The sequence below is a fragment of the Sturnira hondurensis genome, unplaced genomic scaffold (assembly GCF_014824575.4).
Source record: "Sturnira hondurensis isolate 20B ecotype Veracruz unplaced genomic scaffold, ASM1482457v3 Scaffold0015596, whole genome shotgun sequence".
Classification (NCBI taxonomy): Eukaryota; Metazoa; Chordata; class Mammalia; order Chiroptera; family Phyllostomidae; genus Sturnira; species Sturnira hondurensis.
The window spans coordinates 24,943,553-24,968,362 of NW_028088227.1; the positions used below are offsets into that span (position 1 = coordinate 24,943,553).

At 56.0% G+C, this 24,810-nt stretch overlaps 2 protein-coding genes and 1 long non-coding RNA gene across 9 annotated transcripts in view; all 3 read right to left on the minus strand.

Annotated features, from left to right (window-relative positions):
* Window positions 1-1,371: 1,371 nt before the first annotated feature.
* Window positions 1,372-3,729, minus strand: LOC119000265 (uncharacterized). The gene is made up of 2 exons (XR_005069271.1): window positions 3,597-3,729; window positions 1,372-2,758 (listed from the first exon to the last, which is right to left on the minus strand). It is a non-coding gene; the product is annotated as an uncharacterized LOC119000265 (long non-coding RNA).
* A 201-nt stretch (window positions 3,730-3,930) lies between these two features.
* On the minus strand, window positions 3,931-7,036 carry LRRC3 (leucine rich repeat containing 3). Its single transcript, XM_037065248.1, has 2 exons — window positions 6,872-7,036; window positions 3,931-6,108 (listed from the first exon to the last, which is right to left on the minus strand). Exon 2 carries the CDS (start codon window positions 5,982-5,984, stop codon window positions 5,211-5,213), a length of 774 nt encoding a protein of 257 aa, XP_036921143.1. The 5' UTR covers window positions 5,985-6,108; window positions 6,872-7,036; the 3' UTR covers window positions 3,931-5,210.
* Window positions 7,037-16,671: 9,635 nt separating this feature from the next.
* The window catches only part of TRPM2 (transient receptor potential cation channel subfamily M member 2), a 50,244-nt gene continuing 42,105 nt past the window's right edge, over window positions 16,672-24,810 (minus strand). For 6 of the 7 annotated variants that reach the window (XM_037065256.1, XM_037065253.1, XM_037065252.1 and 3 more), the window contains 9 exons: window positions 24,357-24,444; window positions 23,600-23,757; window positions 22,786-22,862; window positions 22,391-22,492; window positions 21,178-21,264; window positions 20,538-20,643; window positions 19,668-19,769; window positions 18,046-18,162; window positions 16,672-17,583 (listed from right to left, as the gene is read on the minus strand). In XM_037065256.1, coding sequence (XP_036921151.1) covers window positions 17,458-17,583; window positions 18,046-18,162; window positions 19,668-19,769; window positions 20,538-20,643; window positions 21,178-21,264; window positions 22,391-22,492; window positions 22,786-22,862; window positions 23,600-23,757; window positions 24,357-24,444 — 963 coding nt within the window. In that variant the 3' untranslated portion in view covers window positions 16,672-17,457. The remainder of the gene's footprint in view (window positions 17,584-18,045; window positions 18,163-19,667; window positions 19,770-20,537; window positions 20,644-21,177; window positions 21,265-22,390; window positions 22,493-22,785; window positions 22,863-23,599; window positions 23,758-24,356; window positions 24,445-24,810) is intronic. The other variant, XM_037065255.1, reaches the window with a different exon arrangement.

Here is a 24,810-nt window from a genome sequence, read left to right on the forward strand (position 1 = left end):
ATGACCTCTCAGCCCAGGGCGAGGACAGGAAGTCTGGCATCCATTCTGAGCCCTCAGCCCGGCAACTTCCGCAGCGGCTCCGCAGAGACCACAAAACTCAGGGAGCCTGGGGGGAGCCTGGTGGGGCCATGGGTCATGCTGATCACACGCAGGGTGACCCTCTGGTCAGCACCACTAAGTCCAAGCCTCTTAGGCAGGACTTAGAGACAGCAGGACAGCAGGACCCAGCGCTGGTGGCCTGGAGTGGGCACAGAGTGGGTGGTAGCTGGTCTCCTTTTGCAGTTTTCTCCAAATCTGAATTTCTCCAACTCCCTGCCTGGCTGCCGAGGCACCGTGGATGGCCACCGATCGTCCATCTGCCATCCACTGCTGCCCAGCAGCCTGGTCACAACCAAAGTCAGAGTTCCTCAGCTCTCATGATCTTGGCCTAGTCATCTAACCTCTCCGTGCCTCAGTTTCCCCATCTGTCAGGGTGGGCTGCTACATCGCCTCTAGCATCACCTTCCTAGCCTGCTGGCCACCCCCCCCACCTACTCCCCGGTAGTTTCTCCTTCTGTAGTTTCTGTGGCCCTTCCTCCAAGACCCCCCTCCTCACCAAGAGCAGGGGGGCTCACAGGGAAGGTCAGCCTGGTGGGCCTTTCCCACTGGGATGCTGTGTCTCTACCTCTCTCTGCACGGAATGGCTGGCCAACATCGCCAGCTGCGCCTGGCAGCCAACCCCAAGTCTGCTCTTTCCCACCAGTATTGTTGCCATAGTTACAGATGTAGTGGCCTAGGTGCTTGGCTCCAGCCTCCCAGACTGGACTGCGAACCCAGGCTGCTCTGTCTCACTGCCTTGGGCCTGGGCCGAACTGAGGACTCACCTCTTTGTGTTCGTTGACAACGCTCCAGGGAGCATGTTTCCCAGAGTGAGAACTTCCAGGCCCCGGCCCAGATTCCAGTCCAGCTCTGCCCCACTCCGGCCGACTCCTGAATTGGTCATTTCCCGTCCAGACCTCACCATCTCGGGTTTCTCGTTTGAAAACCGGTATGTTCTCTACCATGCCAGCCGGCTGCCAGAATGGGCCAAGGCCCCTTTAGAGCAAACTCAGCCCCATCTAAGCTGTCCAGCAACTTCATGGTGCTTTTCCCCTCCCAGTGGGCAGCCCCTGGGCCACCCCGAGGCCTGAGAGCAGCTGCTGACTTCCACACCAAGTCCCACAGGCCATTAAGTTTGCCCCCCTCCGAGAACCCAGCTCCTCCAAGCCATGGGCTTGCAGGTCTGGCTCTGACGCACAGCCAGGTCTGTGATGAACAGGATTCTGCAGGTAGAGGTCTGAACAGCGTGGGTGGTGGGGGGAGGTTGCTGCAGACAACAGAATCTACTCCAGCTGATTTAAGCACATGGAGATTTATTGAGGGCTCACAGACAGAGGGTAGAATCAGACTCTGGACAGAACTTTTAGGAAGGCAACTTCAGGAGCCACCTCGGGGCTGCTGCCATGGCTGGGAGCTGCCCCAAGTCCAGAACCTTCTGTGCCAGCAGCCCTGCCTCCTCCGGGTAACCCAGTCCAGGATCGGAGCCTCCTGCTTCTTTGGAGGACCCGCTGCATGGGAGCCTGGGAGTGCAGTGCAGGAGAGCAGGCCAGCAGGTGGGGCCGGTGCCCAGCACCCACGAGGAGGCCCAGGCGCACTCAGGGCCCAGGCTCCCCTCTGCTGCTCTGAGCTCCTGGGAAGGTGGCCCCTCACCCTCCTGGCCTGGCTCAACCGATGCCCCGATATCCTGCTGACTGTCTGGGAAAAGCTGTCCCAGATGCTGGTCCCACCCCAAACCCTGTCTGATGGGGCATCCGCAAGCACACATTTTCCAGCCCTCAGGTGAAGGCAATTGCGTGGAGCTGACCTGGAACCGGAAGCTTGCTTTGTAGCCCCTGCTGTTAACCCCACAACTCAGCCCATCTCCTGCCTGGAGTGACTTCCCACCCAGGTTTAACCTCCATCTCATGTCCAAATTAAAACCGTCGTCCACCTTCACTGAAAGCAGGACAATGGGCTGGAAGCTGTCCCTGGTGCCTCAGCTTTCGGTCCAGTTTCCCAGAACCAGGGCTTTCCATGCAATGAGCCACTTCCGGCGTGGGCAGCTGCCAGCCCCGGCCATGTGCTGCCGGTCAGCGCTTGCCCTGCCGTCCTAGAGCCTGCAGCCAGCTCCTCGAGGCGCCTGGGAAGGGCTTTGGAGCTGAGTTGGGAGCCTCCTGTGCAGGGGGCTCCCATCCCCAGAGCCCACCCCACCAGGGACACCCTTTGTGTGTCAGGATGGCCCTGCAGGGGCCTCCAAAGTACTTTGGCTCATCCCCTTCCTCAAAACCACCCAAGGAAGAGACTGGGTGGGCATCTGGGACCTAAATGGCAAAGAGGAAGGAAAGTCAGGAGGCCGGGAGCGTGGGGCAGGCACTCCTAGGGCCGGGGCGGGGGCGGGGCTCCGGGTTCCATGAGGAGCATCCACAGGGAGGCTGGGGAGGCCGGGACCCAGGGAGCAGGAGCTGTGCACCTCCAGGCAAGGAGACCAGTGGGGCCGCATGAGCCTCCCCCATCACCTCTGGCCCCGAGGCCTCCCTGGCAGCAAGACCCCCCCAGTTCCTGTGGTAAGGAAGAGAGACCCAGCCCCCACCTGCAGCTGGGAAAGCTGCTGGGGCCCATCTGCTTCTTCCACCCCTCTGCCCTATAAGGAACCCCCAAATTATCGGGTCTGAACTCCCAGACCCTGTGGAGGGCCTGTTACCTGGACAACAAAAAGAGCCAGAGGCTCCAGTGACCCCACTGCCCCCCGACTGGAACGGATGGACTGAGGCCCCCCTTTGTCACATCACCACCACTGTCAGCACCGGTCCCCTTGATGGGCCAGCCGGACTCCGGCCTGGGCAGATTTAATTGGGATCAAATGCTGGGCCCAGGGGTAAGGTGGGCGGTGGACCCAGGGCCCAAGGGACCATCCAGGGGTCTGTGCTCACACACGACAGGCAGCAAAGAATGCGGTGGGCCCGGGCAGGGCATGGTCTTAATGGAATCTCAACAGGTCCCTTACAGCAGGGAGGACCAGGGAGGGGAGACGGGGAGAAGTTAGAGGAAGGGAAGGGAAGGAGAGGAGGAAGGAGAGGAGGCGAGGGCTGTACCCGAAAGGGTTCTCAGGCACCAGTGGGGCAGCTCCCACGAGCAGGAAGGAGGTGGGGTTCTTGGAGTTGAGGTCCTGGTGGTCTTCCTTGGAGGGAGGTGTCCGCCCCTGGGAGACTTTATAAGGGGCAAGGAGTTCCAAAAGGCCAGAAAGGTGGGCAGCTCCCCGCTGGCCCAGGATGAGAGGGAGAGGGCCCTTTGGGGCTGCAGGTCCTCACCCGCCTCCCCTTCCCCGCAGGGTCCACACCAGGGGAAGGTGGCCTTGGGCTGGGGCCCAGCAAGGGGGTGGAGAGGGAAGAATCCCCACCTACCCTCCATGCACCCCTAAAGAGCCATGTGTGGGTGGCACCAGGCTCTGGGGTGATTTTGGCAGAAGAGGTGGGTGGGGAAGGGGCCCCAAACCACCTGCAGAGCCTGTGTCCCACTGGTTGGCTACCTGCAGAGCCCACCTGCTCCACAGGGCATTTGTCACACAAGCAGACAGACTCCTTGGTTTTAGTTGTCACTGGAAAGATGGGAAAGGCTGTCAGTTTCCCATGGGCTGGTGGCCAGTGAAGCAGCAGGGCAGACGTCGATGGCCGAGGCGGAGCCCTGCCTTCCCTGTGTGCTCCCAGTCTGGGCACCTGGCAGTGCGGGGTCCTCCTGTTCACACTGCCTCGCTGTGCACCCCGCCCTGCCTTTGCGAACGCAGGCCAGAGGCCTTGGGATGTGTGTGTGTGTGTGGGCGGGGGGGGGGGGGTTGGAATCTGTTGGTAGTTTCCTTTTAACACACCCTGCCTAAGACATCACAACTGGGTTCAGACGAGCCTTTTGGGCCTCGGAGGCAGCTGCTCGGTCTCCGGACCAACGCGTAAATGCGACACCAAGTCCCTTTCCTGCTTCAAGTCACTCTGTGCTTTCTGAGTACAAACCACCCTCCACTGCTAATCGTTTCCGAGCTTCTGCTTGATGAGGCTTCTGTCCGTTCTACCTTCGCTCGTGCCAATGTATTCCCATTTACTCCCCCACCCACCCAAATATTTGAAGTTGTGTAAACTACAAACACATACAAAAGACAGTAATAAATAAAACTAGAAAGACAAATCAGAGCTATATAGGTGGAGGCAATGTCCACCCTGGATGTGAAGTTACGTAGGTAAGAAAATTGAGCACTGAATTAGCTCTGAGAGTCCTGGCAGCAAAGGTGGAGAGAGTGAGAGCAAGAGAGAGATTTGTTGCTGGAGAAGAGTAGTCCCGTGAATTGGCCTTGAGACGTCAAATACTGGTCCCCCTTTGGAAGGAGCTGCTTCGTGTGTCCGTGAGAGAAAAGCAAGGCACGGAGGCTAGTGGAGACGACAGGCCTCCCCTCGAACCAGGCACAGGGAGCGGTGGGAGTCGGTGGTGGGGCCTGTTCTCCCCTGGTGGTTGGTTTCGGGTTTGGGTTTTTTTCCCCCTCTCACCAGGCTGAAATTTGGGTGTGAGTGTTCCTCTTCGAAAACATTCTGAGAACAAACACAGTTGTTCAAAGGTCAGTTTGAGCAACACCTTTCACTCACTTCCCTCTCTAGAAAAATCTGGTCCCTACGACTGAGCTCCAGAAAGAGTTCTGTGGTCGGATGTCTTCAGGCAATACCAGGGAAACGAGGGTGAGGCAGTTCCACAGTGTTGGGTTACCCGTGCCTTCCACAGACGAACCTGCACCCCAGTCCTCCATGGGGGACACGAGCCTTTCTCCTCTGAGTGCACTTGCTCCCACGGGCACCTCGTGGGAGAGGTGTGCCAAGTGGAAGGAGCATCGTGACCCATAGATGGCCTGGTTTTAAGTCCCGACTGGATCATTTCCCAACCGTGTCACCACGGGCAAGTCACTCCATTTCTCCAAGTGTCACTTTCTCCCTCCGCCCATGGGCCTGGCGGTAACAGTACCTGACGGAAGGGTGCTGCAGTGACTCAGTGCCACTCGGGGACGTGTTTTGTCAGAGTGTGCCCTGCACGGAAGCGGCTGTGACCACCACCTGGCTGAGGGAGTAGCAACAGCACAGGTCAGTCACCGCCTGCCACAAAGTGGTGAGACTCAGCAGGCACTAGGGCTCGGGGCTGAGCGGGTCCTTGGACACGGGGGTGCTGGGCAGCGACTTCAGGTACTCCAGGTGCCTCCTGGCATCCTCCTGGTTCTGGCGCACATAGTACACGACGTAGATGATCACCATGGCGAACCAGCCAAACATGGTGACCAGCATGGCCACATCGGTGGTCTTGTGGTGGGTGCTGCAGAAGCTGACGCCAGCATCAAGCGCCTGAATCAGCGGCTTCCCCACGTACTCCTCCTGCACCGAGGTGTGGCAGGCGATCTCGTCCACCGAGTCGGGGTCCAGCTTCAGCTCCCACAGGGCTTCCTGCAGGGCACACTCGCAGTGCAGGGGGTTGTGGGACAGGCGGATCTTGGCACCGAGCTTGCCCAGCGCGTCCTTCGGAATTCTGCGGATGCGATTGTGCGACAGGTCCAGCACCCGCAGGCCCCCGGCCAGGCCGGAGAAGGCTGCGGGCCCGATGGTCTCGATGGCGTTCCGAGACAGGTCCAGCTCTCTCAGCTGGCTCAGGTGCTGGAAGGCTCCGTCGGGGACGCGGGCAATTTTGTTGGCATCGAGCTTCAGGAGCACAGCGTTGGTGGGGATGTCCCTGGGGACCTCCTGCAGGCCACTCTCGCTGCAGTGGACAGCCACTGCCCCTTCGTGGTCAGGGCACTCGCAGCTCTGTGGACAGGAGGTGCCCAGGCGCAGGCAGAAGAGGAGGAGGAGGCAAGACCCTCCCATGGGGGCTGGTACAGATGAGGGGCTCTGTTTGCCCATAGGGCCCATCCTGCACCAGGGGAAGACGGCACACTCCTCTGGCTCAGTGCTGTGGGTCTACCCTTTTCCCCAGTCCCCTGGCCGCTGCTGTACAAGTGACCATCCAGCACGGATATAAACTTCTGTTCCTCACCTGCCAGAAAAAAGAGTGGTCTCTTTCAGGCATTGTCCATGGTGGCTCAGCTGGGACCTGGGGCATGCTTTGACTTTAGGGAGATATGCAAACTGAAGTCTCTGACCAATGGGGGGAGGGGGTCTCTGTAACTTATTTCTGGGCACTCCCAACACCACCAGAAGTGCAAGGGCAGGTCTGTTGACCACTGGCTAGAGGGAGGCACCCATCAAAATGGTGCTGCAACCCTGAGGCCTATCCCCGACACACCCTCTACACACCTGGAACTGGGGGCCTGGACTGCGCTGAGGGATGACAGCTTGGGGTCCCCTGCCTCCAGCCCCTCAGGGCCAGGGATAAGGAAGACTGAAGGCAGCCCTCCCACACACCCGGAATCCACAACCACTGGGAACCAGCAGGACGCTCATCGCTCCCAGCCAGGCTGCCGTAGGAAGTTTAGCACTTTGCTAATTTTAACAATCCTTAAAAATTATTATAATAAATAGAGCTCTTCTCTGTTGGCCCTAATAGGAACGCTACCTAGCACCTGCACCGGGGTCAGCGCCTTTTCTTTCAATAATGCTTGAAAAGGAAGGAAAATGAGAAGAGAGAAAAGCCAAGCCCAGGGCGCGCGCTGCACTGAGGCTCGGAGTGGTGGGGCTGAGCGGGGCCTGGGCTGGCTGGGCTCGGACCCTGGACCCCGGGACCCCCGGACACCGGGACCCCGGAGCGGGTAATAGATGGGGGCGCGGTGTCTACACTCCGGGGAGGAGCGGGGGATTACCTGCGCGGCTGCGTCCTGAGGCTGCTCTGTGCCAGACCCTCGGCCGCTCGGAGCCCGACCGAGCGCCACACCCGGGCGCGGCGGCGACCCGGAGGCTCGTTCCCACGTCCGCCGCGGCTTTGATACGAGCTGCTCCGCCGCGATCTGAGGGATCCCGGGAGGGGGGCGGGGCGGGGCCAGGACGACGCGGGAGTCGAAGCAAGGGGTGGAGCCTGGGGCGCGACTGTAGAGGCAGGTCGGATATAGGGGTGGGGGGCGGGGGTGAGGGGGCGCCTGGGGTGTACCCAGTGGGAAAGAGTGGGTCGAATGGGGGTGGATCTTCTGGTGGGTGTGTCTCAGGGACTGTGGGCGGGGCTGTGGGGGACACAGAGCCCCGCCCCACCCAGGTCCCCCGGGCTTCACGCAGTGGGGCGAGTCCCCTCCCGACGCTGGTACTTAGAGACCCTCGGATAAGCCTGAAGCCCTTGCGGTGCGTTATTCTTGCTGTGTGTCCCTCGCAGGCCTAATGCCAGTGGCCCCCAAAACTGGTTAGTGGGGTTAGGCCTCCACTCACTTGAGTCCCCTCCTGCCCCAGGACCCTTACTCCACCCCCTCCACCTCCCACCCTCTACGTCTTAGGCTGGTGCAGGTGGGCCTGGAGGAGGATAGGGAATGTGGAGGCGGGGCAATTTAAGCTAGGCCTCAGCCATCCTAGACCTTTTAAAAGCAGCTTTATTGCAGTGTAATTGGTATACAAGAAACCACATATTTAAATTTGATACCTTTCGACATTCGTATAGGCTCGTGAAACCATCACCATAATTCACTCCTCCCCCTCCACCTTGGCCCCCCTCTGCACCCCCACCGCCTGGCAAGCACTGATCTGCCACTGTAGATCAGCGGGCATTTCTTATCATTTATGTAGGTGGAATCACAGGTGTGTACCTTTTCCCCTCACTTCTTTCATTCAGCATAATTACTTTGAGTTTCCCAGTGCTGACGTGTTTATCAAGTTATCCCTTTTAGTGCTCACTCCTCTGCCCTCCTCGTTCCAGTTAGCATATCCCTTCGGGGTTCATGGTCATTCGGGTTGTTTGCAGTTGTTGCCTGTTACAGATACAGTGACCCAAACATTGTTTGCTACCTTTGGACAAACGCTCTTATTTCTCTTGGGTGCATATCTAGGAGTGGAATGACTGGGTCGCATGTAGCGGTGTGTTTAATTTGGAGGGAGCTGAGGAATGATTTCACAACCTTCCATTCCTGCCAATAGTGAACGCTCACACCCACACCAGCACTGGGCACAGCCAACCTTTTTAATGTTAGGAATTCTAATAGGTGTGCGGTGGCGTCTCCGTGCAGTGTTAATTTCTACTTCCCCGGTGACTAATGATGAAGACATCTTCTCCTCTCTTTACTGGCCATCTCCTTTACAGAAGTGCTCTGTTCAGATTTTTACCCACCTTTGGTTGTTTTCTCACTGTTACCTTTTGAGAGCTCTTTATACATTCTGGATACAAAGTCCTGCACTGGATACATGATTCATAAATCTTTTCTGTGAGCCTGTGGATCTTTTCAAAGGGAAGTTTTTACTTTTGACAGAGTCCAGTTTATCCAGGTTTTCTTACGCAGACCACGCTGTTTGTGTCGTGTATAAGACATCTTTGCCTAACTGAAGTTACAAGGGCTTTTATAGTTTAACTTTTGCGTGTGGGTTATTACCAGCTTGAACTAGTTTCAGTGTATGGTATGAAATACAATTCCAAGTTTATTTTTTATGCCAGAGTGCCAGGACTGTTTATTGAAGAAATTACTCTTTCGCTAGTGAATTACCTCTGCACCTTTGTTGCAAATCAGTGGCGCATATGTGTATGAGTCCATTTCTCTACTCTCTCTGTTCAATCAGTCTATTTGCCTACTTTATTCCAACATTCCAAGCTGTCTTTATTGCTTGAGCTTTACAATAAATCTTGAAATCAGGAGGTGCTGAATATAAATTGTCCAAATGTGTCCTTTCATAAAATGTCATTAGCCATCCAAGATCCTTTTTGCATTTCCTCGTGAATTTTAGAACCAGCTTGTCAACTTCTACCGGAAAAGCCTGGTGGGATTTCATCTGGGCTTGAGTCGAATCTGCACAATGCTGGCGAGTTTTTGGCAGCTGCCCGTCCCAGTCTGGGGCAGTGACCTTCTGTTACTTGTTTGCTGAGAGCTCCTCCTAGTCATGGATGTTGGACTTTAAGAGAATTAACATCTTGACAATATTGAGTCTCCAATTCATGAACATGGTATATCTTTTCATTTACTTGGAGTTTCTTTTATTTCTTCCATCTGGGTTTTGTAGTTTCTGGCTTACAGAGCTTACACACCCTTTGTCAGCTTTATCTCTGATATTTTATTTACTTTAAATAGCATTTTTTAAATTTCTGGTTTTTAATTGCTAATATGTAGAAACAAAGTTGATTTTTATATTCTGATCCTAACTTTGCTAAATTCACTTATTAGTTCTAGTAACTTTTTAATAGGTACCTGAGGATTTTTCTATATACACAATCATGTTCTCTGTAAATAAAAAGATTATGACTTCTTTCTCTCCAGTGTGGATGTATTTTAAATTCATTTTCATGCCCAACGGCATTGGCTAGAGACTCTAGTTTAATACTGACCGTGAGTGGGAGCAGATACCTTTGTTCCTGCTCCCAGGGGGAAGCGCTCAGTCTTCCACCATTAAGGACAACGCTGGCGGTGGGTTTTTCTCAGCTGCCCTTCGTGGTGTGAGGAAGTGCCCTTCGGTTACTTGTTTGCTGAGAGTTTCTATTAGGAATGGGTGTTGGACTTTGTGAAATGTTTTCTGCATCTATCAAAAATCTTTTAAAAAAATATGTTAATATGGTGGATTATACTGATTGATTTTCAAGTGTTAAGTCAACCTTCTGTCCTTGGGATAAAACACAAGAAATCTTTGTCTAACTCAAAGTCACGTGCTATTACCATTTTATATGTTGTTAAATTATTTAATAGAGATGGAGATTCTGAGGTTATTTGTTCTCCTTGATTGAATATTGATTGTCCATTTATCTAAGTTGTTGAATTTATCAGCATAAAGTTGTTTGTAATATTCTATTATTAATCTTTCACTATAAAATAATGTCACCTTTCTCATTCCTGATGTTGGTAGTTTGTGTTTTCCCTCTTTTCTTTTACTGATTAGGTGGGGAGTTTGTCAATTTTATTGATAGTCTCAAAGAGCAAGTTTTTGGTTTCATTGATTTCTCTACTGTTTTCCCTTTCTTATTGGTTTCCACTCTGATCTGTATTCTTTCTTTTGCTTACATTGGGTTTAATTTTCTCTTCTTTTCCCGGTTTCTTATGGTGGAAGCTAAGTCACTAATTTGAGACCTTCGTCTTTGTTATAAGCTATGAATTTCCCTCTATGTCAGGCCTTAGATGCATTCCAGAAATTCCAATATGTTGTATTTTCATGTTCAATAAGTTGAAAATATTTTCTAATTTGCCTTTTGATGTGTTTTTGATCCATTGATTTAGAAGTGTGTTATTTTGTTTTCAGATTTGTGGCTATTTTCCAGAGATCTTTCTGTTTTTGATTATTAATTTAAATCTATTGTTGTCAGAGAACACGCTCTGTATGTTTTGGACCCTTTTCAATTTGTCCAGACTGATGTTATGGCCCAGAATACGGTCTGTGTTAATAATTTTATGTGCACACTTAAATGTGAGCCGTTTTGTTGCTCAGTGGGATGTTGATGAGGTCACGTCTGCTGGGTGTTCTTATTATGACTGACCTTCTGTCCACTTGCTCTATTAATTACTGAGAAAGGGATGTTGAAGCCTCTGATTATGATTGTAGATGATCTCTTTCTCCTTGCAGTTCTGTTTTTGCTTCGTGCATTTTGAAACCTATATTCAGATTATGTCCTCTTGATTAAGTGGCCACTTTATCATTGTGAAATGACCCTTCTCATCCCCAGATTCTTTGTTTTGAACTCTGCTCTGACACTGATGGCCAATCCAGCTGTCTTTGCATTGAATTAGCATTGGCTAGGCCTGGTTGGTGTAGCTCAGTGGATTGAGCACAGGTCTGAGAACCAGGAGGTTGCTGGTTCGGTTCGCAGTTGGGGCACATGTCTGGGTTGCAGGCCAGGTCCCTGGTGGGCAGTGCACGGGAGGCAGCCAGACCTTGGTGTTTCTATCCCTCTCTTTCTCCTTCCCTTCCCCTCTCTCTAAAAATAACTAACTAAATAAAATCTTCTTTAAAACGTTAGCATGGGCTACCTTCTTTCATCCTTTTACTTTTAACCTCGAGCATCTTATGCTTAGTTTCCTTCATGATTTCTGTAGCTTCCAAGTAGCTTCCTTCATATACTAATTTACTGCAAAGGGGGAAATGATAATGACTTTGCAGTGAAGGAGTCCAGCAGAAACCACCTTACTTCGTGACCAAAGTTAACAGCATCAGTGTAAGGCAGACAAATGTCATGTAGCCCTGGATGCACCAATGAGACAGGCACCACATCGCTTTGGTGGTGTTCTTGCCCCAAAACGCATGCTCTGCAATTGTGGGAACACTCCAGACACACTCAAATTGAAAGACCTTTATGAAGTGACCAGTCAGTACACTCCAAAAAAGAAGAGGTTATAAAAGACAGGAGAAGCTTGAGTGACTGTTATGGATTAGAAAAGACTAGGGAGAAACAACTACGTGCAGAACAGACGAGGACAGCAGGGACAGACGAGGACAGCGGTGACGCCAAAGAAGGCCAGTAGCGTGGTGATGTCCTGCTTTGATGACGTGTTTGAAGGGACAATTGGTGGAGCTGGGCTCCAGTCTGTCTGCCTCTGTTTCTTCCCCACTTGTCCCCTGTCCTCTTCTCCTGACTTCCTTTGGATTGAATATTTCTGAGTCCATTTTCTCACCTTAGTTGTCTTCTCCTTTCTATAACAGTCACTGTCATTTCGGTGGCCGCATTAGGGGACAGCATCTGGCGGCCACTTCTCATCGTGGTGCCTGGCCGGGCCACCCTCCACCACTCGGATGTGGGAGGGCCCTGCAGCCGCCTGCCACACCCCTTGGGGCTGTGCGCTATTCTGTCTGCCTTAGACAGCCAACTACCTTTTTAAAAGGATTTTAATGTATTCATTTTTAGACAGAGGGGACGGGAGGGAGAAAAAGAGTGAGGGAAATATTGACCAGTTGCCTCTCGTATGTGTCCAGATCAGGGACAGAACCTGTAACCCAAGCACGTGCTCCTACAGGGAATCGAACCAGCGACCATTTGCTTTGTGGAACGACACCCAACCAACCATCTGGGCCGCACCGTCAGGGCCAGCCAACTACCTTTTAAAGAGAATAAAGTACTGTGAGCTGTGAAGCCTTTAGTACGTTATTGTTTGTGCAACTGAAAAGGTACCAAAGGGAGTCCCCAAATTATGGAATGTTTTAAATATTTAAATTAAACAAATTACGTGGTGAGTGGGAGGGGCCCAGCATTCAGAGCTCACAGTGTATGTTTCTATTCATGAAAATTCCAGAACAGGCCGTACTCCGGGGAGGTGGAGCATAGGAGGGGGGCGGGGCTCCAGGTGGCTCCTCAGGCCAGGTGTTCCAAATCTCCATCTGCCTGCTGCTTGTTAACGTCAGTAAAAATTCCATCAAGTTGCTCACACTGAAAATGTGTGCAGCAACAAACAGGTGCTCCCGCCTGTGCGCCCCTGACCGAGCGAGGTGGGGGCGGGTTGGCTGTTCACGGGGGACTCCACGTGTCCGTGATGTACGCATTGATGGCTGGGCGCCTCGGTCAGTTCCAGGTGCTCATGAAAAGCTGCATGTTGAGCCGTCCTCCGGGTCCTCAGTTCTGTGGCTTGCCTGCCTCACGAGTGATGACATCAGAGCGTCTACAGGAGGCTCTGGCCATTGGCCAGGCCCAGGCTGCAGGGCCCTGTGGGAGCCGGGCTCACTGTCCACTCCAGACCGCAAGCCCGTGTTCCCGAACACACCAGAAACCTTCTAATGCCGTCCTAACCACGTGGCCTGCCCACTGGGTCGCCCTTCAGACTGTAATTGGACTCTGAGCTGATTATCTTGCCCATTTATCCACCAGGAGTCCAGGCTGCATGGCCCGAGGAATTGAATGCAGCACTGCAGCTGGCTAATTGCCTCCCCATCGGGGAGGATGTTTGGCTGGGTGAGGCCAGAGTGCTTCTCCCCAGGGAGGCGTGAGGAGGAGCCGAGCCTGCAGCACCACCAGGGCCGATGAAGTCAGACGGATGAACAGAACATTCCGGTGAGGCCCAGACGCTGCCCTCCCAACACACAGACTGAACAGTGGCCTGGGTGGGTCCTTCTCCGGGCCATAGCCAGCTGTCTAGGTGTGTGCTGGCTGCCCGCTCTCCTGCCCTGCCCTGCCGCTGTGCCTGGCTCAGCCTTCTGCTGCCCCAGCCTCCACACTGACCCCACCTGCCCATGGGGACCTTCAGATGAAACCCCAGGCCTGTCAGGCATTGTTGAGGGCAGCCAGCTCACAGGCAGGGCAGGAGCAGCCAACAGGAAGAAACAGGATGGGGGAAGCTGGTGGGGAGCCTACTGTTGTGTGGGAGCCGAAAAGGCAGCCATGGGGCACCCCAGGCTGGTCAAAGAATCTTCGTGGATGGAGTGCTTTGGGCAACATTGTCCCTAGCAGCTTTAGCCACGCTGAACCTTCCCCTACATGCAGAGAATTCCTAGATCTCTCTGAACTCCTGGGTCTCCCGGTTCTCTCTGCCTGCCCTTGAATACGCAGGCGGGGGAACCAAAAAGAAGAACAGCAATGGTTCCCCTTCCCGGCTTTTCAGCAGCACCAGGCAGAGCAGCGGCCCTCTGCTCGCACCCAGCCTTCCCCCCACCCCCCACCGGTCCTTCCCCAGGCCCCTTCAGAACCAAACTGCCTCTCTCCCGGGTACCGAGTTTCCCCACAGAGAGCAGAGGGCTGCCTTCACTTCCTGTGGTGTTTCTCCAGATTTCCAGGCCCGTCGCCATGGGCTCTCCCTGCATGCATACACACACGTACATGCACACACACACATGGCATGCACACACACCCCCACAGCCCTCACTCCTTATTCTTGATCCAAGTGGTCTATGCTTTATCAATTTTGTTGCTCTTTCTCAAGAACTGTTTTTTTAAATGCTGATTCTTTATTTTCTTTTATTAAATTCTGCCTTAGCTCCTGAGTTTATGCTGTAACTCACAGGAGGCAAACACAAGGCCCGTGGGCCAAATCCGGCCCTCCATCTTGTTTTATTCGCCCGGCACCTTGTTTTTGCCTGACAGCAGCACCAAGCTCTCGCTTAACTGTTAAGGAGCAGTTACATTTACACAGTCCTAAAATTACATTTGGCCCTTTGAAGGCAACCAAGAGGCTGATGTCCTCCTCGCCTCCCGTGAAGATGCGTTTGACACCCCTGTTGTAGCTGGTTTCTGAGCTTCTGGAACCGTGACTTCAGACACTTTGCTTTCAGCCTTCTGATTTTTGAATAGCCCTATGAAGTTATAGATGTTTCTCTCCAGACTCTCCAGCCACATCCTGCAGGTGGTGACACTGGCCCCGCTCACCACCTTGCTGCTGGTTTTGCTCCCACCAAAGGTGCCTGTGGGGGAAGGTGTGGGACAATGGTCCCCACAGGGCATGGCACCCTGCTGACTTTCCCTGGACCATCCCACTCATGGCCCTTGTTTGCCTCAATCCCTGGGCACCTGGGAGTGACCTTGGGACCAGGTGTGACCAGCACCTGCTGTCCCAATAGAAGCACTGCCACCACTCTCTGGGGCTCCTGCCCGTGACGGGCAGCTCCAAGGAGAGCAAGGAGGGGAGAGGGCAGAGGGCTGCATTGCCCAGCAGTACCCCATCTCTCCTTCCATGCTGGTCAGACGACTGGTCACTCTCTGTCTCAAGTGGACCAAGAGGATGCAGTCACCTGACACCATTGAATGTGTTTTCTGTTCTCTTCTGCTGTGTGTCCACATGCCGATGCCACCCTTCTAACGGTGTGGCCAGAGCGTGGCCTGGGGGACAGGCTGCCCATAAGAAGTTGCTGAGGTGCCCTGGCTTGTGGGATGGGTGCTCAGGTTTTGTGACTGTCCCTCCCCCGTGTGTCTGAGAACCTGCTTGTTGTGGGGGTGGGTGCAGAATCACACATAGAGTACACATGTGCAACATAGAGGTTTATGCATGTGTTGTGCCTGTATTTGTATGTTGTACAACTTATTATATAAATATAAATATATGTTATATATTATACATATAATTTATATATAAAGGTATGTGCAGGTTATACATAATTTATATGTAACATATAATATATATTTATACTCAAACACACAAATAGAAAAGTGTGCATATACACCCACCACACATATACACATAGCGTGACCTTCATCACATTAACAGCATTATTCAAATTCTGTGCTATTTGCATTTCTTCTTTTGCTTTTTAAATTTTTTATTGTATTTTTACAGTCCTCACAGCTGCCCAGACCTGCAGGGCACCTCGTTTCCTGCAGCTGCTCCCACCCCAGCCCCCCGGTCCACGACCTTCCCCACGCTGGAGCACAAGGCATATGAATGACCCTTGGCCCTGAGAGGCCTGCCGGGCCGTCCTTCTGAGCTGCCGTTACATTTCCTTTCTCTGTTGTGCCTCAACAGCGATACCACTTAGCCTCCATGTTAGTGGCTCCTTTGCTCACCACAGAGCTCGCTCTGCACATGTGTGTGCACGTGCGCTGCACCATGTGTGCTGTGCGTGTGTGTCTGTGTCCCTCCCACAGACGCCTGTGCTGAAGTCCGGGCTCCCAGTGTGGCTGTGTCTGAGCCGGGCCCTCTAAGGAGGCAACTGCCATTCAATGAGGTCCTGAGAGGAGCCCTGAGGTGATAGGGGTGGGGTCCTTAGGAGAGGGGAGCACACCGAGGACAGGCCACTTGAGGACACGGGGACAGAGGCATGGCCAGAAACCAGCCCTGGGGGCAGCCTGGCCTGGACGCCCGGCCCCCAGGACTGTGAGAGAGTCGACGTCTGTGGTTCAAGCCATCCCGCCAGCCACATTCTGTGACAGCAGCCGAGCTGTCAGTGTGTTTGGGTTTCCATAATTCATCTCTGTGAAATTCTTTCAGAAAGGACATGTGAGTGACACGTTTCCTGTGTCACTGCAAGTCTAAAATGTCTTTATTTGGTGCTGCCTCTTGAACTCTGGTTTGGCTGGGTTTATGATGCCAGATTTAAAAAACCAAGGCCCCAGGGTGCCTGAGTGAGCACCTGCAACTGGCTCAGGGGAGCCAGGCCAAGGGCCCAAGGATGCCAAGTCATAGCTTGGGGGGTGCTCATGAGAGAATGAAGAAGAGGGAGTGGGCCCTGATGGGTGTGGCTCAGTGGGTCAGGCATCATCCTGCAGAGTGAAAGGTCGCCAGTTCGATTCCCGGTCAGAACACGTGCCTGGTTTGCAGGCCAGGTCTCTGATTTGAGGTGTGCTAGAGGCAACCAACTGATGTTTCTCTCCCTCTCTTTTTCCCTTCCTTCCCCTCTCTCTAAAAATAAATAAAATCTTTTTAAAAAATAAAGAAGAAGAGGGAGTGGGGTGGGGGGAATCGTGAATTTGGATCTGAAGGTCCTGCAGGGTGTCTGAGGGCAGCCAGCCACGGGAGACGTCCTCAGGCCATGGGAAGCTGGGCTGTGGGTTGGTGGAGGGTTTGGTGGCCCTGACACAGCCCCTGACCACTGCACATTTGTAACTTTATTTGCAGGACGCACAGAAGAGCTGGCCAGGTGGTACGGGACAGTGAATTTAATGTCAGGTTCAACAATATTCCTGGTCCTGATGGTTTATGCTGATGGGTTGTGACTTGTGACTCTAAATGGGGTACCCCCAGATCCATGCCCACTGCCCATGCCTCCCTACACTCACAGAGAGCAGGTGGAGGGAGAGCCGTGGGCAGGAGAGACCTGCCTGGGTCCCCAGGCCATGCACAGGCAGGCACCCTCCATATCTCTGGGGAAGGCCTGCCCTCACCAGCCTCCTGCCCTTGCTCAGCCCTGACAGGGACCTGGACTGTGAACTGGGGTTCCAGATGCCCGCCTCAGGCCAGGCAAAGGTCCGAGTCAGGTTACAGTGGAGGCATAGGCCTGAGGGGGAGGCCACAGGGGAAGCCCAACTCTCCAAAGGACAGAGGCCTTGGGCCGACACTCCTCTGGTCAGGGACGCACTGCTCATGTCAAAGGCCGAGGCTGCCAGGAGGCTCCAGACGCCAGCAGGCCGCCTGCCTGCTGGGGAGAGGCAGTGATGGCTGGCAGGGTCCCAGTGGCTACCACAACCCTGAGGAAATGTCAGGTCAATGGAACTAGTCTGTCCCCTGCCTTGGCTCCCTTCTCAGGTCACCTTGCCTCCACCTTCTGGTTCATGAACTTGTCTGGTGGGCAACTTGAGTTGGCTGTGAGGAGTGGTAGATTCCCAAACCACATCACACCAGGCCCCTCGTCTGCCCAAGGTCCCCGGCTGTGTCCTGTGCAGCCTAAGTCTCTGAGGGGCCGGGGTTGGACCCGTCTTCCCTGAGCTCACGGGTCAGTAGTAAGCCCCAAACAGAGCGGCCACCTTCTGGAGGACAGCCTTGTGGTTGGCATACAGCGGGATGCGCTTGTCCACGACCTGCCACCGGATGGACATCCCTGGGTCGCCTGTGTGCAGGTGCTGCAAGGAAAAAGGCACAAGCTGCTGCTTCTGCCCAGACCCCCAGAACATCGCCACACCCTCCCGTGTTCGGGCCTTGCTGTGGGCCTTGGCTGGGCTTTTATCACAAGGGAGCAAAACTATTCTGAGCCCAGCTCAGAAAACGCCTGCAGCACCCTGGACATCTTCCAGTGGGAACGGGGCAGCCTCCTTAGTCTAAGGTGTTCTGTCCCGCAAATAATGCCCTGGGTTTGTTCCCTAGGACCTCGTGGATCCAGTACTGAAGTCGGAACATGCAAGATTGAGCTAAGTTCAGGGGACAGTGTCCCACAAAGGTGTACAAACTGGCCTCCCCTGATGCAAGCCTTGGCCCCAGGAGGACCCTTGCCAGCTCAGACCCTGGCCCAGCAGCCCAGCAGGCCCCTCTCACCAGGCCCCGCATCACCCCCTCCCTGGAGCCTGTGCCCAGAGCCCCGCCCTTACAGAGTTCAGACGCTTCAGCTCCACATTGCTCTGGTCTGGGAAGTGGATGCTGATGGCCACCGTCTCGATCCAGGCATTGTCTGTGTTCCGAGGGTCATCCACATAGCCTTTGTACACCTGGGAGGTAGCACAGGGTGAGCCAGGCCAGTCCACGCAATGGACCCTGAGCCCTGTTCGCTTCCTTCCAGAGAGAGGAATGTCACTGTCCCCAAGCTCTGTCTGCCTGTGGATACTCTGAGCACAGCTGCCCACGGCACCCAAGTCCGTGGCCTGGCTCCCTCCCTGTCTGGGGCCCCAAGAGCTCACTGGACTTCCTCTGTCCTCTGGCCTGATGTCAGGACCCGCCTGGATTGTCCTGGAAGGATTAAAAATGACTGTGGGCCTTGAAAACATCACAGTAAATGAAAGTCACCCAACACCAAAGGCCACATGCTGTGTGACCCAGTTAACAGAAATGTCCAGAATAGGCAAATGCAGAGACAGAAAGCAGACTAGTGGTGCAGGGGCTGGGGGAGGGGAAGGAAGTGACCACTGATGGGGGCCAGGGGCTCCTTTGGGGGATAGAAATGTGGTGGCATCAGACAGAGGCGATGGCCACACAGCACTGTCGACATGCTTCCTGGGTGCCACCAAACTGTTTGCTTTGAAATGGCTGACTTTATGCCATTGGCTGTCACCACGGTAAGTCAGCTAATTCGTTCGCAGAGCAAGGGAGGGGAAGACGACAGTGTCCCAGGGCACAACCATGGCATGTGGGACAAGCCACGTGGACCTGCAGGGTTTGCAGGTCCAAAGCTGTAAGTAGCAGCAATCGCCTGTGTCACCCTGACAAGAGGCAGAAACAGGACCGGTGACAACAGAGAGGCCACCTAGAGGACTGTTGGAACAAGTCGCGGCACAAAGTCCATATAGGCTACAGCACATTACGTAGTTGTGAAAAAGAGCAGGGAGATTTGTACACACAGACCTAAAAATAGGGCGTCACCAACAGAGCAGAGGCAAGGTCCAGAGAAATGAGGCCGTGCAGCCCTCTCTCACTGAAGGCAGGGGCGCGTGCTCCAGTGTGGACAGAGGCTGGGGATGGAGCCTGCACAGGTGCGTGAGGGAGCAAACAGGTGCAGTGCCTGGTGGTGTGTGTGTGTAAAGGTGGCTTCGCTGTCCGCATTTGCCTGGCTGCATCATGGATGCTCTGGCAAACACATGCTGCTTTTGTGACCGAGAAAGGATTCAGTAAAGCAAACAGGCCCGACAAATGTGTGAGGACCCAGCTTCACGTCCCCAACAGGGCATGGTGAAGCCAGGGGGCTGATGTGCCCAGATCCCTCTGCCCTGGGAGGCCCAGACGCCGAGGGTTCCCCATGGGGCAGCTGTGCTCAGGGCACAGGGGAGCTTGGAGAGGAGAGGCCGCACCCTAGGCCTGCCCCCGACCGAGAGAGGAGACACCCGGGACAGAAGGGGAAGGTGGGGGGCCCAGAGCCGCAGCTCCGTGCTCTGGCCCCAGCGCTTTCCTGCAGGCGCTCCGAGACCTGGGCTGGAGAAGGCTCCCGCGTCCCTTGCTCATCCTGCAGCCCTCATCGCCAGAGCAACCACAGGACTCGGGATGTGCAGAAAGGCCACCCTACCTCTGTGCCCTGCGTCAGCAGGCTCTCGAAGGACGGCCAGAACTCTTTCTGAAGGATCTGCTTCAGCTTCCGGGGCAATACCTCTCCTGGTTCCCGGGAGCCCTGAGCAGAGGCGAAGGCAGAGTCGTCAGCCACCCTCCACTGGCCACCTGCCCAGCACGGGCCGCCAGCCAGGCCCCCGGAGCCGCAGGCCGACCAGCGTCTGGCAGCCCGACTGTCTCGGGGCCGGAGTGACATTGCCCAGAGCCCACTGCCCACGTCAGCCTGCTCCACAGCAGGGGTGTGAGGCCAGAGGCACAGCCTTAGAGCAGGGCAGGCAGCACGCAAGGCAGCCGTTTATGGTAGCCGGTGCCCCAACCTCCACCGCCCGGCCATTGGGAGGGCTGTGTTTTTATTGCTTGTTTGTGTCCCTCAGATCTCTCAACTCTGCTCCAAGGCCACCTGCCCATGGACACGGCTCCTCCCCACCCACCACCCATCTGGGGGACCCTATTTGTTACGCAGAGTCCCTTATAGCCCACATCATGTCTGTCCTGCCTCGGCCGCCTTGGGGATACCCTGCCCCCATCCCTAGCTGTGGCGGCAGGGCCTGTGTGGACTTGGCAGACACCCCTCTATGCCCAGTGCTCAGAGCTGGGCCCCCTCACTTGGGGGCCCCGGGGGTCATGGCTGCAGAACCAGAGCTGCCCATCATCCTGGAGTCCGTGCTGGGGCCCAAAGGCCGCAGCACTGCCCGGCTTTGTCACTGAGAACCAGGGACAGAGTCCACCCTGTCTGGGGCAGAGGCTGCAGGTGGGGGCTGCTCAGTCAGTGGGTGGAACGGAAGGACGATGAATGACCAAGGGGCAGATGGGGGGTCTGGCGGCTCACCCCTGGCAAGGCCCAGTGTTCTGAGGGGACACGCTTCACCACCAGCACTTCCAGCACTTTCTTGATGCTTCTCCGGCAGATGGCGCCATCCTGGTTCCTCCTCCACCTGCAGAGGGACCAGCTCACACTCCCCTCCCCAGGCTCTGTGTGGGCCCCGCCCCAGCCCCGCAGGCCCAGCCTGTCTCCTGTCCTGAGGGCCTGACCTGCTCCAGCCTGGAGCCATCAGGGGAGTCCTCCCCTGTCCCAGGTCTGCTGGGAGGACCAGAATTGCCAGCCTTTGGGGAAATACTTCTAGGGACCTGGCCAGTCCACATCTATGCGTCTTGCATAGCTTCCGTTGGTCCGTGGTAGTGGGCCCAGGCTACTTAGTACCTCCTTCCACAGGGCTCTAAGGGGGGGGGGGGCACCCAGGGAAGCGAGGGGAGCCTCTTAGGGGTCGGGGAACAGGCCTGGCCTCTCCCAGGGGGCAGGACACTCCTGCCTGTGTTTCGGGGCACGTCATTGTACCCTACCTGGAGGCTGCCACCGTGTACCAAATAAGAGCTGTCCTCAGGGCTCTTTGGGCATGGGGGGAGGGGCCCAGAAGTGTGCCCCTAGGGGTGAGGGGGTGACTGCTTGTCCTCTCCCCTGGCACACTCACCGAGTGACCACGGGCTGCAGTGTGTGGTTGGGTCCGAAGCAGCTGAGGCTCCCGCGGCCTCGCAGCCCTGTGCGGCCCATGGGGTTCCTGGAGAGGAAAGGGTTGGCTCAGCCTGCCACCTGGCATCGGGAGAACCAGTCCTCAGGGACCCAGTGTGAGGTGGGGGGAGGGCAGTGCTTCAGGTTTACCACGGGGGCGGTTGGATAAGAAAAGGATGAGGCCTGGTGGTGTAGCTCAGTGGATTGAGTGCGGGCCTGCGAACCAGAGGATCGAGGTTCGACTCCCAGCCAGGCACATGCCTGGGCTGCAGACCAGTTCCCAGCAGGGGACGCATGAGAAGCAACCATACGTTGATATTTCTCTCCCTCTCTCCTTCCCTTCCCTCTAAAAATAAATAAATAAATGTATAATTTTTTTAAAAAGAAGTATTCTAAAAAAAAGAAGAAAAGGGTGTCTTTGGGAGCAAAAGTCTGGCCCCACTGCAGATGCATTAGGTGTTAAAGTGGCCTTCCTGTCCCCCGGAGAGCACGAGGCCAATCCATCATGCCACGCAGCACATGTGTGAGGTGGACATGGGCAGCGGGGGTCATGGCGGAGCACCCAGAGGCATCTAATGGCTGTGGCCACAGACGAAGGAGTCACTAGCTTGGACCCTGCCTGGGACACCAGGCCCCAGCACAAGAACTTGACCCTGCTCCCCAAGGCCAGGACACTGACACAGAGACCGAGGTTTCCCACTGGGCAGGGCCGTCTCCTGCCCCCAAATTAGAAATAACAAGTCCTGGGCACCGGGTGGGTTCCTGTGAATTCTCCACTAGAATAGGAGCAGGAAATCCCTCCTCACGTCTGACCGCTCTCCCCAGACCATGTGTCTGGCTCACCCTCTAGATGCTGGCACACCTTTTCCAGAGCATTCTCCAGAGCCCCCCCCCCACCTCCTCCCTCAGGCCCCTTGCTCTGCCTGCTGCTGGGGACTCTCCACATCCCTGGCCATCTGTCATCATCCTCTGACCCTGAGAGTCCCCCCGGCTCCTTCCTCCTCCTCCTCAGGTGCCAGGAATGAAGCCCCTTCACCTCAGGAGCCCCAGGCCGGGGCTGGCACACAGTCAAGGCCTGCTGCCAAGTTTGTGGAGAGGAAACCTGACCCCAGAAGCAAAACCATGAAGGACCCAGAGAGGGCCGGGCCAGGTGGACGGGCCTGGGCCGCACTCACAGAGGAAGCCCGTCGCGAACCATGTAGGGGCCGTGGTAGCTCCGGCGGTCCATGGGTCCATCCACAGCATTGTAGGTGATCCTAGACAGAGGGTCCAGGGTGCTGGGGGCAGACGGGTGGTCAAGCCCAGATCAGAGAAGGTGGGGGCGGAGCCCGGTGATGCCCACACCTTGGTGAGGCAGCTGCCAGAGGACTCAAAGGCTCCTCACAGGGCGGCAGGTGCCCCCAGCCTCATGTCCCTTCCCAGCATCTCCCCAGCCTTCGGGGAGGGCAGACCAACCCGGCCAGGCAGGAAGCAGGCCCACACCCCAAATGGGCTCCTGGTGGTCACTCCGGAGCACCCTCCCGCCCTGGTGTGTGAGAGGGGGAGGAGGGCCGAGGAGGAGCACACTCACTTTCCCATGGGGTCCACCAAGTCCTTGTCCTTCCTGTCAGCCGAGTAGAAGGGCGGGTCATAGATGAGAAACTCTGTCTGTATGAAACAGTGGTCTCTCCTCAGGCTGTCCCTCGCCCAAAGCTCAGGCCCAGGCCCCCAACGGCAGCGGGAGGCTGCTTCTCCTCCAAGCACTCTCAGACCAGGCCCCCAGGACCACCCCCAAGGCGCACACGCAGCTCTGAGCTGGGGCAGGCCCGAGGGATGTGATGCATGGGGACCCAAGCTCAGGGGCTGGAGTCAGAACTAGGTCTAGGGGACTCTCCCCAGGCCAGGCGGGCGTCTAAGCTGGACTTGAGAGGTGAGGATTCTTTCAGCAGGCACTGGGGAGAAGGCGGTGGAAGCAACAGCCTGGAATGTTCCAGCAAGGCAGAGACAAAGCCCAGGGGGTTGGGGCAGATACCGTTGTCTGTGTTCGTCTCTCTCTCTCCGATGCTCCCACCCACCTGGCACTCTGACAGGAGGCTGTGACCACGCACTGGGGCCCAGTGGGACCCGGGACAGTGGGGCAACTAGCAAACAAGGTGGGGCAGCTGGCTTGCTGTGTGGACCAAAGGCCCACCAGGAGCCTGGGGATCCGGGCTCAGTGCCACCACCTCCAGCTGTGTAGTCTCACATGCCTCGGTTTCCTCATTTGTCCACTATGTCACTGTGAGGCTGCTGTGCGCTAACCCACCTCGGTGCCGGCCGTGTCAGTGGGTCTGGGGCAGGACGGCTTCCCCAGAAAACAGCAGACACCCCAGGCTGGCAGGGACACAGCCAGGACAGGCACTCACCCCCCAGGGCACCTTCTCGTTGGGCACGGGGAAACGCACGACAGCGGAGTTGGGGTACAGGAGGTGCCGGGCGTTGATGTGGTGGGTGTCGCCTAGGTCCTCTGCCTTCTGCCTGCTGTCCAGCTCAGGGTCCTGCCCCTCCAAGACCTTCTGGGGTGCTGGGGACGGCCAGGAGAGTGTGGGCCAGGGCAGCTGCACTTGGACACCAGGCCCACAAGACGGGCCTTTCCCCAAAACAAGCTGCCTCGCCCTCCCCCAGCCCAGGTCAAACATCAGCCCCAAAGGGGCATCTTCCCAGGGGGTCCCTGGGTGGACAGAGGTCTGGGGTCTGGCAGTGTCCCCCAGCTGGCACCCGCCTGGCTCTGCAGCTACCAGCAGGGCTCTTGGTGGAAACCCATCAGTGAGAAAGGCCCCTCTGCTCCTTTAGGGCCACGAGTCCCCAGGAGGGTTTCTTGTGCCCGGCTCCTGGCTGGTTACAAGTTCGGGAACAGGTCTGCTTACTCTTGCCCAGCCCATGTGGCTGGGTCTCAGGCATCTCCTGGGGCTGCCCCCTTTACAGCAAGATGCCCAGGAGGAGGAGGGCCCCTGGCCCGGCCAGACTTCCTCTTGGAAAGTCCTCAGCCTGGTCAAGTCGGAGGGGAACTCAGCTGCACTTGGCACTTGTGTGGCAGCCTTCCTCCTGGCCTAGCAACAGCCCCTGCTGGACCCCTGTCCTCCCCGCAGGCCTCAGACTCAAAAGGACACAGTCCCCACTCACCCAGGGTGGGAGCTCCTTCCTCTGAGCCAAAGCCACTGTCTCTGAGGGTCTTCACTACCCAGTGCAATGCTCTGGTCGCCTGGGCCACCTGGAACGGAGGTCCCAGACAGGATTTCGTCCACGCCTTCCGCACCCAGCAGGTTCACCCCTCTGGCTGCCTGCTCCCCTGGCGGCCTCAGATCAAGAGAGCCCTGCCAAGGGCTGTCGGCGAGTCCCACACCCCCTGCCAGGCTCCAGCATGGGGCCCTGCGGCAGCGGCCGGGTCAGAGCCGTGCGTGTGTGTTTCTCAGACTGGCCCCTGCGCGGCTGCCTCGCACGCAGTGTGCAAGAGCTTCCCATCGGGACAGGTGCTCCGACAGTGTCACCTCCTTTCTCCACCGTATCCCAGTGTGCTCTCTGTCAAAGCCACCAATCCACAGAACGGACCAGCCAGGCCCGTCGCATCCGTGGCCCA

What these genes read in the sequence shown, in the direction of transcription:
- LRRC3 (XM_037065248.1), bottom strand. Translation starts at nt 5,984, where the DNA reads ATGGGCCCTATGGGCAAACAGAGCCCCTCATCTGTACCAGCCCCCATG.